The sequence below is a fragment of the Parasteatoda tepidariorum genome, chromosome 4, assembly GCF_043381705.1.
Source record: "Parasteatoda tepidariorum isolate YZ-2023 chromosome 4, CAS_Ptep_4.0, whole genome shotgun sequence".
Taxonomy (NCBI): Eukaryota; Metazoa; Arthropoda; class Arachnida; order Araneae; family Theridiidae; genus Parasteatoda; species Parasteatoda tepidariorum.
The window spans coordinates 37,474,870-37,488,361 of record NC_092207.1 but is presented as its reverse complement, the minus strand read 5'-3'; the positions used below and the strand labels follow the sequence as shown (position 1 = coordinate 37,488,361).

General features: G+C 30.4%; 1 protein-coding gene across 1 annotated transcript in view; it reads right to left on the bottom strand.

The window, feature by feature from the left end:
- Window positions 1-491: 491 nt before the first annotated feature.
- The window catches only part of LOC107444483 (nose resistant to fluoxetine protein 6-like), a 38,715-nt gene continuing 25,714 nt past the window's right edge, over window positions 492-13,492 (bottom strand). Inside the window, exons 11-15 of the mRNA XM_043056079.2 lie at window positions 11,895-12,011; window positions 10,284-10,413; window positions 8,082-8,268; window positions 6,711-6,853; window positions 492-2,634 (exon numbers count right to left, since the gene is read on the bottom strand). Of these exons, the coding sequence (XP_042912013.1) occupies window positions 2,473-2,634; window positions 6,711-6,853; window positions 8,082-8,268; window positions 10,284-10,413; window positions 11,895-12,011 (739 nt within the window). The 3' untranslated portion in view covers window positions 492-2,472. The remainder of the gene's footprint in view (window positions 2,635-6,710; window positions 6,854-8,081; window positions 8,269-10,283; window positions 10,414-11,894; window positions 12,012-13,492) is intronic.

Below are 13,492 nucleotides of genomic sequence, written 5' to 3'. Positions count from 1 at the left end.
TACGAAACTTGTACTGTGTATGCTACACATTAATCTGTCAGCAAAGTTATAGAATGATTATGCAAATAATTATATATGTATAGTAATTTTAGCTGCCCCTTCTAATCCTATGAAAAAATTTCATGCTAAGGAGTTTTTTTATGATCAGTTTCATTTCTTTAAAATGAAAAAAAAAATATTTTTAATTATACATTTAAAATTTATAAAAACTTAAAAATGTTTTAACTTGTTCCTTAGTAATTATACTTCTAAGTTGTTATTTCAATTCTGCAAGCAAGTTACAAAATAAACCTGAAGCACGAAAATTTCCTGATGTAAGAAGATGTTGCCTATCTGTAAAACTCTTGGAAATAGAAATTGTGTTAAAAACAATTGTAATTGGTTTCTCTGAACGAAATATGAATCATAAATTCCAAATTTGTGTTAAATATTCTCCGCAAAAAGGGTGTGATTTTTTTTTTTTAAAATAAGCAATCATTAAGTCATGCAAAGCAAGTTAGATAACAATTTTATTGTAAAATAAATCAATAAATTAACAGAAACTTTTTTAACTGTCAGGAATATCATATTTAGAATAATAAGTGTTCCTTTGACAAATTAATCACATTATAAATTACAAGTACTTGCTCTTAAATTTAGCACGTGAGAATATCATGCAATGTCACTCACAAAATTTGAGAACTAAAAAATGTTTATAAAGGAAAGTAATCCCCTCCAATATTGTCGTATAAAGAAATGGCGGATTTTATATATAAGCCAGCATACTTTTTTGTGGCTGAAAAATTTATCAGCCAAATTGAGTAACTTAACATTGACTACCTACTGAAAAATTTTAATTAATTTGAAAGTTCTGCATTTTATAAAAATAAAATAGCCATAAGTCTAAAAAATGACTATTTTTTCTGTACCCAACTATTATATAAATTCAAATTTTATTTTGTAGATCATAATAGAGCATAGGATAAAGTAATAGTTTTGAATCATTTTATTTTGTACACCTTTAATAAAGTTTCGTATACAAGGATTGAATACAAAATTGTGCATTATTATAATCCCTTGCCAAAAAGAGGTATTTAAAGGTGTCCAAATATAAATAATTTTGTACAACATTTACTCAATTCTTTTACCTGCTCCTATGTACAGGGGAATCGTCAAATTCTATTAGTTGGTGAGGGTTCTCTTGTTAGAGCAAGACAGCTTCTTGGAATGCATTTCGCATTTAACTATCTACAGGGAATATTTTATTACAGTTATTAAAAAATAAGATTTAAAAATATACACATTTAGGGTCGTAAACTAATATTTATTAGACAGAAAAAAAACTTAGAATCTAATTCTTAAAGAGGAAGATAAAAAATATTAAAATCTGAATTGCTGGTGGAAATGAGAGTTGAACAGCGATTATTAAGAACAAATTCATCGATATATTAAACTGATCTTTGTACTTTTATTTACTTTTTTCCATAGAGTAAAATCTGATTTTAATAACGTTTTTGTCTTCTAAATGTTATTTGAGACTCCTAACTCAGGACATTTATTATTTTATGCTCTTTTGACAAGGATTATAAAGAGCCATGATTGTAGTCTACAATTTGTATATTTCCCGGTATGCTCCATTAAAATTGGCAAGGTTTTCAGTTATATGTCATGATTCAAAATATACTTTGTAAGTTTTTGATAGCATGATGAAATATAATCAATTTTGATTATAAAAAAAGATTCTGCAAAATATCTCCCCATTGTGATACTTTGATGTGTGGTTGAAATTGATTATGAGAAGTTACTGGAAGCAGGAGATCTCTTTTGTTTGAATGGAATATAATCAGTCTTGGTTATAAAATGTTTCTGTAAGACAGGTACCCGTTGTTTATGATGAAATGTGATCAATTTTGATGATAAAAAGCTTCTGGAAGATAGATCCCGTTTGATGTCCTGAAAAATTGACTATGAGAAGTTTCTGGAAGACAGATCTCCTTTAATTAAATTAAATGTAATCAGTTTTGGTTATAAAATGTGTCTGGGAGACGCATCCCTTTTATTTATGTTGAAATGAGATCAATTTTGATTATAAAAAGTTTCTGGAATTTGCGGATTTCCGCTGTGATGGTTTGATGTCCTGATGAAATTGATTATGAGAAGTTTCTGGAAGCAGGTGATCTTTGTTTGGATGGAATCTAATCACTTTTGATCCTAAAATGTTTCTGGAAGACACAGATCATCTTTTGATTATGATGTAAAGTGACCGCTTTAAGGACACAGATCGCTTTTGAGACGACATTATGAAATGTAATCAATTTTGGTTACAAAAAGTTTTTGAAAGACACAGATTCCCTTGGATTGTGATGGCATGAAGATATATGACAAATTTTGATGAATTTAAAATGTTTGTAGGATACGTGGATCAACTATGATTGTGATGATGAGAATCTATCATATTTGAAATGTTTGTGGGAGACACTGGTACAGGCTTCACTATTGCCTGTAATTATGATTCACACATGCATCTTCTTCTTTGGGTTTCTTTTTGGGTCTAAGTAAGATCTTCTCCATGACTACAAAAGGTGATTCATATAGTAGTGATAAGACTAGTGATAGTACATATGTAAGGAACATATGTCCTATGAACATATACAGCTGCAACAACATTAAATCAATATTAAAATATATTCGAAGCAATTGAAAACATAAATTTTGAAATATTTGTAAAATTATTAGATGAATTTTATTAGAAAATTATGTAATTCAACGGTTAGAAAGAATTGTAAAAAATAGAGGAAAGTTGGGTTAAGATTCTAAGTTTTATTCTCAATGGAGATTCTAAGGTCAGTTAGAGCGAGACTGTTCGACTTAATCGAGATATTCATTGTTTAGTTTTGTGTAGTACATCATTCCTGAAAAGTCAGATTTACTAATTTTTTTTATGTATGTAAAGCGTAGCGTTTTTAAAAAGTACTTAAAGTTGCTTATTTTCGTTTTTTAAAAGCCCTAAAAGGTGCTTTTTTTAATGGGTGTTTTAAAAAAATCCTTAATGTTTCCTTTTCTAAAATGAGATGGTTTTTTTTTTATCATGTGGGTTTTTGCCACGAATTATGCAAAAAGCTATTTTATTTAAATGTTTCCACAATTCATTCAACCACAATAATAATAATATTAGGATATGCACACTAATAAAAAAAAACTTTCTTTCTATTATTAAAAGCTCATATGTATGTATATATAATATACATACATATGAACTTTCAATAATCGGAAGAAATTTTTTTTTTATTAGTGCGCCTTTCCTAATTATATTTGGGGAGATTTCCGTATCGTGATCTGTAGCAGAAGAATCACCAAGCCTTGGCAACTTCCGGGCAGCACTGACCGCGAGAAACTAAAATACACATCACAGAAAGGGACCAGCTCGAAAGATATAACTCGTAGCCCAGCCCCGGGCAAACATTTACATGTTTTTTTTTTTAAATTTGCAAGTTTAAAATCAATTTTTGGCGATTGTAGTTAGCGAGACAGATCACGATGCGGAAATATCCCCTTATATTTATTTAAAAAATAAAGAGTTAAAGAATATTCTTTGAATGCTTGAAAGGTGCTAATTTTTTTCTTCAAAAAATTGGCTGCGCACCCTGAATGAATTTTTAAAGAAAAGTCAAACAGTACCGAGTCAGGGGTCTGTCCAGACATTTTGTGAAAGGTCCGTTTTTCGTGAAATTGTGAAAAAATTACTCACATTCTTTCAACCAGGGTCCGCTTTTATGAATTTGTGCAAATAGGGTCCGTTATTGCAACAACAAAAAAATTTTTCAAGGAGTTTTTCAATTGTAAAGACATACAAGATTATGCTCAACACTGTAAAATTATAATTAAAAAAATTAAATTTTAAAAAATAAACAACAATTGCTGCTTCTAAATTAGAGATGCAACATACAAATATTTGGTATTTAGCCTATATTGCTGAACGCAGAATATTCATTTTGGACGAATAATGGAAGAATCGTCTGCCGAAGACAAAACTTAATTCGTTTACATCCATCTTTCTTGTTTTCTGGCCTGGAAAGGGTTTATTCGATTAACAAAATAATAATGAAAGTACAAATTTGTGAAGGGTCCGATTAAAGAGAAAAATCATTTTGTGAAGGGTCAGTTTTTAAGTTAAAATATTTTGTGAAGGGTCCGTTTTTATGAAAAGATATTTTGTGAAGGGTCCGTTAACGGACCCAAATTTCTTCTAAACAGACCCCTGCGAGTACACGTATTAACTCTAAGGGAAATTTAGAAATACAATTATACAATATGACAATTTAAGAAAAATTATGCATGTGATGTAGTCAAGATCGTACCCAAGGAGAGAGTTGTCCCACGGCTGCCGACGGCCCGACCTAAATTTCTTTCAAAAATAGTGTTTAATTATAAGTTTTTTTTAAAAAAGAAAATTGCAAAGAATTCCATTATATCTATATATAAACTACAAATTTGTATAAAGTGTTTTGTAAAAATATGAAAATAAGGCTTTTTGTGCTTTTAAGAAGGGATTTGTAATACATTTTTTCCTGGTGTCCGTGATACCTTGGATGTAATTATCTTCATCCTAGGCTGCACTGCAGCTTTCGTGGGCCCAGCATTGATACACATCAAAGATAGAGAGGGCAAAACAGGATATTACTCGATCTTATCCCGAAGCAGAGGCTTTTCTTTGGCGCAGTATAACCGATTATGTCTCTTCTATGATTAAAAATATATTCAACTCAATTTGTACGTCGAATTTTCTTGGTAGCTAAAATTTTTCGTCCTCAAAGCATCACAACAAAAATGTCTAGAAAGTGAGATATTCCTTAGTCTAATTCAATCGTCAATACAGCACGGCTAAAATTCCAGAAAACAAAATCTGCCACGCATACCGTACTTGCCAACTTTTGCTCATTCCAAAAATGATTTTTCCAAGTTTTAGCAAAAATATATTTCTATTTTTCCAAAGCTACATCGTAAAATTAGCATATGTATATGTGTTTATTTATTTTTTTTAAGTGAAAGAAAGGTTAAAATCATTCTAAATTAAGTTTATAAAATCTAAGAATAAAACTAAAGAAACAGGTTTTGGTATCACTTTAAATGTAAAAATAAAATCTTCCGAGCAAATTGACATCAATGACTTACCGATTGTTGAAAGTATAATGTTTATAATCATGAATTTTAGTTGTAAAATATTCAACACATATATGTGTCAAATGGAAATCCGAAATCATTTTTTTAAAATTAACGGAAGAATATTGTAGAAGATGTTTCGTCACATTTTAGTCAATTTAAAAATATCCTACATATGTTGAACCAAATAGAAATGCGAAATCCTTTTTCAAATTTAATGGAAGAATTTAGTAGAAAAAAATAATTCGTCACATTTCAGACAAAATTAAAATATCAACTTTAAAAATTACTCCAATTGCTTACAATATATCTTTTTTCATTATTTTTCATTCATTTATTAGAGAGAGAAAAAAATTATGTTATATATTTCAAATTAGATTTAACTCAGAAATGTGTGTGCTTGATTGTTTTGAACTATTTTTTTTTTTATAAAAGTGCCTTTAGACAATCTTGTCTTCCGGCATTTTCCTCATTCTCTCAGAGAAATTAAGAGCCATAGATCACAGACACGATAACTAATAAATTAATGGTGTTTATTTAATCTTTATAAATTTATCATGGCCGTTTTCCTGCACGGTTTCCACTAAGTGACATTTCATGGTCATTCGGAATGCGTATCGCCAGTATTATATGTCATCACAAAACATATCCGACTACTCAAAACAACTTTGGCTATACAAATACGTTGAAAATATTCTTATTGATAAAAAACAAAAAGAGGAAAGTATGTAATTGCAACCTGTTTACATAAAAATAAAGTGGACATATCTAACAATCGAGAACGAGCAAAATGCGACCTACTGAATAAACAAAAATATATTCAATGTCAGTTTTCTTTAGCGAAATTATTCTTACAAATAAAATTATTGCTGAGCGATTCTAGGCTTGAATTGAAATGTTGCTAATAAGTAGATTTGCTGTAAAAATTATATAAGAAAATAGAGTTTAACATTTAATAATTTTTTTAAATAAAATTCTAACAATAAATTAATATTAAAGGGACCAAACTATTCATCATTCTTCAGATTAAATTAATGCAACCATGTTTTCCAGATACCGGCTGCCCCTCTTCCCATAATTTTTTTTTTTTAATCAAATAAAATCCATAGAAAAAAAAAGTTTGTTTACGCAGGGAAATTGCGCTTCTTTACCTAATTTCATGATTTTTTAAAATTTATCTTCACACATTATTGTATAATGGTGAGTGTGCGGGTGGGTGATCACTTGGATCAGTCTGCGTAGGGACCGAGGGTGTGCGGTATTGATCCTCGTTTAACTGTTCTACCGTAAAGTGCTCGACTTCGCGTGCAGGTCGTCGGGCTACCGAAGCGAGAGTGCCATCCCCTCTGCGGAGGATCAAAATTGTGATGACATGTCTTCGGATCATCCTCAGGAATGCTTCCCAGTCGGTCGCCAATAGCCCATTGTGCAGCTCTTGTGCGACGTAAATGAACAAATCAATCACACATTATTAATCTTAGTACTTATATCTTAATACTAAAAATCCTATCATTAAATCAAAAGTTATGAAGATGTTTTTTTCATTTTGAGAAACATATGTATGTACTTACCATAAAATCCAAAGAGAATTCTCTTGGGCTTTCGATAGAACCATAAACGGCACTTATTATTACTGGATGAATGAGATATGCTGGAAATGTTAAACGACTAACTGGGACCCACAAAGACCACGATAGAATTGTATTGACGATACCTATTGAGAAAAGAAAGTAGAATGTAAAAACCCGAGTACACGATATTTATTGAGAAGAAAAAGTATGCAGTAACTACTCGATTATACAATATCTATTGAGAAAAGAAAATATACAGTAAACATCTAACTATACGATAACTATTGGAAAAAGAAAATGTACAAATATCTGTAGCCAATGGTATTTTTAATAACTCCTGTTACCAAATGTTGTTTTTCAATATTATTGCCAAAAAGGTTCATCGAGTAATTAACACATTGTTAACCACTTAAAGAGCGTGATTCTCCCTTAAAGGCCCACTGTATAATATCTGAAACGAGACTCTGACTTTAGCCACCCAAGATCACATGTGCTTGATCTCATACGGAACTCTAATAAGTATGCGTACTCTTTCGTACGTGAGGGCCAGCGGAAGAAGCGCTCCTTCCTCTGGTCTTGAAGATGCTAACTCTTTCCGCCAGTCTGGCAACATATAATTCTATAAAGTTACAAACCACTAGAAATGTAAAACTATTTGCTTCCAGACGTACAGCAACCACTATTCTTCAAGCAACAAAGAGATAAAGTATGCCTCTTCAATAAAAATACTATGTCGAAGGTCGCAGTTGCTAGGGCTGCCTGACTAAAATTTGCAACCGAAATTTGTTGTTCCTCAAAGGGTTGAAGGAACTTCAAAACTATCTCTTCCAAAATTATTGCCGCTAATGATGGGAGATAGTTATAATGGGATTTAGAACTCTATATTGGATGTAAAGTTGTATACACTACCCTAGATTAATTAGGAGCCATCCTCCTCATCCTGAAAATCAACTTGTTCAGCATGTCAGAAGAGCTTCTTTAGATGTTATTTTTTATGTTCCTCCAGACTTTCAGATCAACGAATAAATTTAAATCAACATTTAGAACCATTTCCCAAATTCCCATTACAAGAAGACGAGTGAACCAAAGATGAATGACTTGCTCTTTGTCTGGTGTAAAGGTAGCCAAAGCTAACGAAGATAAGGCGGCCAAGATTTTTTTATGTTATAGTATCTAAAACTCTTTTTATTATAAGTATAAGAACGATAACTCTGTTAAACATTTAAAAAATATATATTAACCAAATACTTCACTGAATATTAAAACATTGAATGGGGAAGGAAAATGTAGATGAATTGACTAAAGACTAGAATTTACGAGATTTTTCTTAATTAGCAAGAATTCTTTCAGTATAACATTGGATAACAATACCTCCATATCCATAGTAGCAGGCAAAAACAAGCCAGGCTAGACAGACACCCCAAGCAGTTCTGGCCAATGCACTGTAGGCAGCTGCTTCGGCATTGGTCGGCAGGATACCTTGATTAGCAGGCCACATGAGGTATATGATAGTCAATCCAGATCCTATGCTGAGTAGCCAACATACTACTACCAGTGACTGTGTTAGAAAAAGGATTACGATTAAACAATTTTAAATATAGGTTTACAAAGTCGTTCAGTGTTATTTATTTATATTAAATTCAAACTGAGTGTTGTATTGAAGAACATTGAACTAAGAAATTAAATAAAGAAAAAAATATTAATAAAAGCTTCTTTTTAAAACTACCGCTTATATGATATAATTAATAAATATTAGAATTATATAATAAATATTACGAAAGAAGTTCATTTTTCTTTTAGTTGAAATTTTCGATACAAAAAAGGAAAGCAAGGACTACCAGTGACTNATACCTACTGAATATACATATAAAATTTCATCAAAATCGATCCAGCCGTTTAGGAGGAGTTTAACCACTAAAACTGTGACAAGAGATTTATATATATATAGATTACGAAAGAAGTTCATTTTTCTTTTAGTTGAAATTTTCGATACAAAAAAGGAAAGCAAGGATGTCAGTTTTTTATTTTTATCGAATTCTGTCCAAATCCAAAATTCATAAATTAGTGATTGAATTTTTTATTTATTCAATTTATATGAGACTAATTAATAGTAGAATATCAAAAAAGCATGATTTAAGTTGGTTGGATAGCGATACGTAACGTTAAAATTTGATAATTCTCGAAAATGTTATTAACTAGATATAATATAATGAAGCTCTGGATAAAGATGGTTTTATGATAAATTTTTTTATTCCATTTTATAACTAGTGTCAAACAACAGATCCATAAAGACTTCGTGCAGCTAATAATGCTCAGTACCAAATTCTTATAATTTTGAACCAACGAATCGTCAACGATTGGATATATTTTGCGTCAGTTTTATAATTGGTGAAAGCAGGGAGCTGTATATGATTATCATATACAGCTCAACATATGATACCGCCAACATATGATTATCACTAAAGGTTCCACCAGCATATTATTACACAATAATGATTCAAACTATATATGATCTATACGATTAATAAGTATGATTATATTATTAAATAAGTTTAATATGATTATATAATAAAGAAGCCAAGTAAAGGATTATCTAGCATGTGATAAGTTAAAAGAGATGAGGGGTGCCGTCAACTAGTGAAGTCATAACTAGTAAAGAAGATCTGAAAAACACGCTGCGTCACTATAAATAGTTTACAAAAAAAATAAAATTTCATCGATGAAAAAATTTATTAAAAAAATAAAAACTTTAGGATTAGTTTTGCATTTATTGCAGTACATTGGAGTTGGCAAATATCCCATTTCCAAATTATGCAGCGACTCAAAAATGTAGGCTATTTAAAATGGGTTATTGCAAAATTTTAGACCTACAGTAAATTTTGATAATAATGTTTTAAAAAGATAGCTACAGTAATGTTTGAAGAAGATAGCTAAAAAAATTTCATGCCCCACTTTTAACTCTTAAGTACATATTTAGGTTCCAGAAATGACCTAAAAAATGATTATTTGATGGCTTCGCAAATAAATTTTGTTTTTCGTTCAAAAAATGCTACATTCTTGGTGTCATATAAACAAACTTTGTAAAAATTAAAAAAAAGGAACAATGCTGGTCATTTGATTGAGTAATTAATGGCTACTTTTAATATTAAGAATAGTTTTTGGACAGATTCGTGAGGTGTTTCACCAGATTGGGATACTATTTACCTCTCTCAAAAATGCAATTTAAGAGGGAAAAAATTAAATTTATGGCGCTAAATTTTAACTAAAAACTTCGTCCATTATAGTTTTGAAAGTCATTCGAATGTCTTTAATTTTCTATGCAGGAAATCCATTTCACATGAAATGATAATTTTTCACGAAAGGAAAGAAAAAATAAATCCCCTCAAAAATCGCAGTTTTTGTTCCCGCATTATTATGCAATCTAAATGCCAAAAATGGAGCCATTTTATTTTTTGGCGTGATTATCTTTTCAGTTTAAAAAAATTCGAATCAAATAAATCGAAAGTCCTGGTCTTTTGGCAGTTCCTAATTCTTATACTATTAGTTAAATTACATTTCCAATATGCAACTTACTTTATTAAGGACGCATTCCTTTTTCTTATACATGAAATATCCGATAGCCATTCCAACAATGAAAGGTCCCATTCTGCAATATGGTTTTATGTACACGTTCTTGTAATACTCATTCACCAAGTCTAAAGGCCTACAGAGAAAAATTAAAACAATTCCATATAACTAATCAAACTTAATGGCAAAAACACAGACATAGTATTTTATACAGAGGTTGGTCACATTGTAGCTAAAAAACATTGTGGTATAGTCACTTTTCGTTTAATAGATCATGTTTTAAATACTGTTAAACATTTTTTATGTCCTGTAAATTTATATTGATGAAAGCAAAATGAAAGTTTTTATTAAGTATTCATTGTATGGAGAGCAAGAAGTCGAATACTCCAAAATTGAAGTGCTTCATTCTCAAAAGCTAGGGAAAATGCTACAAACAGGTACCGATGAATTCTTAAATCACATGCAAAAAGGAAAACGTTTGTAATTACAATTGGTCCATTTAATAGGTCGTGGGAATAATATGGTTCTAACGCCTAAAGAATTAATTCTTACATACTTAAATCTAAAAATAGAACCAAATGGATGGGAATAAAAAATGGTGAGAAAGCGTTTAGTTTTGAATAATAAATTAAGAAGGAGAATTTAGATAAAGAAATAACATAAAAAAGATCTAGTTAAAGCTTTTTATTACGCTTATATAGACTAAGTCACGTCTTAAAAAGCTTTCTTTTTTGCAACTAAGTTTATTTAAAGTTAAAATAAGTGAATTAACTAACGAACTTCATTTACAATTGAAAATATTATACCAATGTACAAATGATTTTTCAAAGTGAACAGTCTCATTGAAAGTTCATACGTCGTTACCTCGAAACTATGAAATAGATTGTTGGAAAAATTAGCAGGTAAATGTACTTGTGGTGAAATATCTTACGAATTTATTCAACACAAATATTGTAACCATTCGAAACATGCTTCATGACTAATGTGGTCAAAACTCACCAATTATGATGCATCCCTACAAATATTATCTTTTACTAGATGTGATATTTATATTGAGTTAGCAGCTAAATTCCACCCGGGATTTTTTTTAAACTATTTTTATTTTCATAGTTTAAATTTCGGGAGCATTCCATTTTCTCTGCCAGTTCTTTCCTAGTTTGGTGCGAATTTTCAAGCAAAGGTTGGTTTAAACGCTCCTCTTCGAACTCAATACTCAACTGGACAGGCAGAACAAAGTTAAGGTCGAAATTTCCATTTTTTAACTTTGGCGTACCAGTCATGAGCAGTTTTATGAGCTATGGAACCCTCTTCAGACACAACACAAATGTCAAGAGCAGCTTTTACTGCCTTAGAGCCTTGATTAAAATCAAAAAGAAGGAGGTATCGAATGCTGACCAGCTGACATTCAATTTTAATAACCTGAAAATCGATATACATTAATTCACACAAAAAAGAAAAAAAATAGATTCCGGTAGAGCAAAACATTCTCTTTAGAATAATCTAATATATTATACCAAAAAACATTTAATGAGAAGCTGAATGTTGAAATTAAATAGAAAGAAGGAGGGAACGTAGAATACAACTCAATAGTTTAATTAAAATTGCAAGATTGCTTACACAACGTTGTTGATATATGGAATTGCAGGATAATGATTCTGAGCTGTGATGACTCCTGTGGCAATGGTGGTGGCGAGAAGAAATGCAATCATTGCAGCGATTCCAGCTTTCAAGTTCCTGTTAAACAAACATAATATATCACAATGAGAAAGAAAGATTGCTACAGTAACGAAAGAACGTAGTGTGTGACATAAAAACACTGTGTCATATCGTTTAAAAACACTGTTTCAAACAGTGATTTTATAAGTGTTTAAAAGTACTCAAGTAATGTACACACTGTTTTATATCATTTATTTATATCAGTATGGGGCATCAGTATGCATGTACCACAGTATGTTTTGATCAGTTGTGGTATAACAACTGATGTTAATTATACTACGCCAGTTGTCAAATCTTTACATTTACAAACAGGAAAAGGGATACAAGTAACAATTGTTTGAATTGCTGACATCATCTTTCTTCAGAAATAATTTATATAAAAAAAATTTTTTTCTCCAGTAAATCGGAAAATATTTCCTCCGAGCTGAAGTTTTCAAATTAGGGTACATGTACCCCTTGAGATACAAAGAGATCTGTGGAATCAAAATATGTAATAAAATTGAAATATCACTAAAATATGTCGTGAATTTACAATTTTTTTCTGGCAATGAATCTGCAACATTTTTAAAAAAATTTCTGGGAGTGTATGATAAAAAAGTTTTTTTTTAATATTCCGTACAGTTCGTGTTACATTGTATTTCAAAAGAATTTCTCTTCATCAGTATTTAGGTGATATAAATAATTATCCTGCAAATATATTTTATTCTATTTTCAGCAATATACATATACATATATATATTTTAATTCAGAACTTGTAAAATTACTATATATTTTTTTTAAATTTAGAGGTTGTAAAATTTAAAAGAATACAGTGTATTGGGTTCTTTAATTACATTGTTTTTTATATGGAAGTAGAGGATTTATATGTTAGAAATCATTATAAAATAGGCAGCACAATTTGTATAGTGTGTAACCTTTTCGCCATCTATGGCTTTACCGAGGTTCGACTCCCCAATGGTAAAGGCTGAGTATATGATCAGATATTGACTTAGTGGTTCGGAATTCACTATGATATGATGTTCTCGGCAGCTTATCTGAAAAAATTCTAGCTTATTAAATGATTTTTGTGTAGAAACTCGGTGATGACAATCATTTGCTCTCCGCTCTAAACAGCGGTAGAGTAGTACGCATATGTGTTAGTCGGATCATTACCAAGGATGAAACCCGAATCCTCAATTATAAATCATTGGTGTCAGTGCGGGATAACAAACCAAAACATGATAAGATACAAAATTAATCAAATTGTAAGCATATAAAAGTTAGAAGTCAGACAGCATTTGATACAATGCATTAAACAAATACCGTCATCAGTATCACTGTCTGTTATTCAACTATTATATATATTTATGCTTTTACCCGTTTCTATATTATTACAGTCTAGAATAGTGATTCTCAACCTTTTTTTTTGTCGAGGCACACTTTTAACGATTTCGAAATTTGACGGCACACAATGAAAAAAATTAGATTAAAATTTGTTTAATTACCTATTTTACACTGCG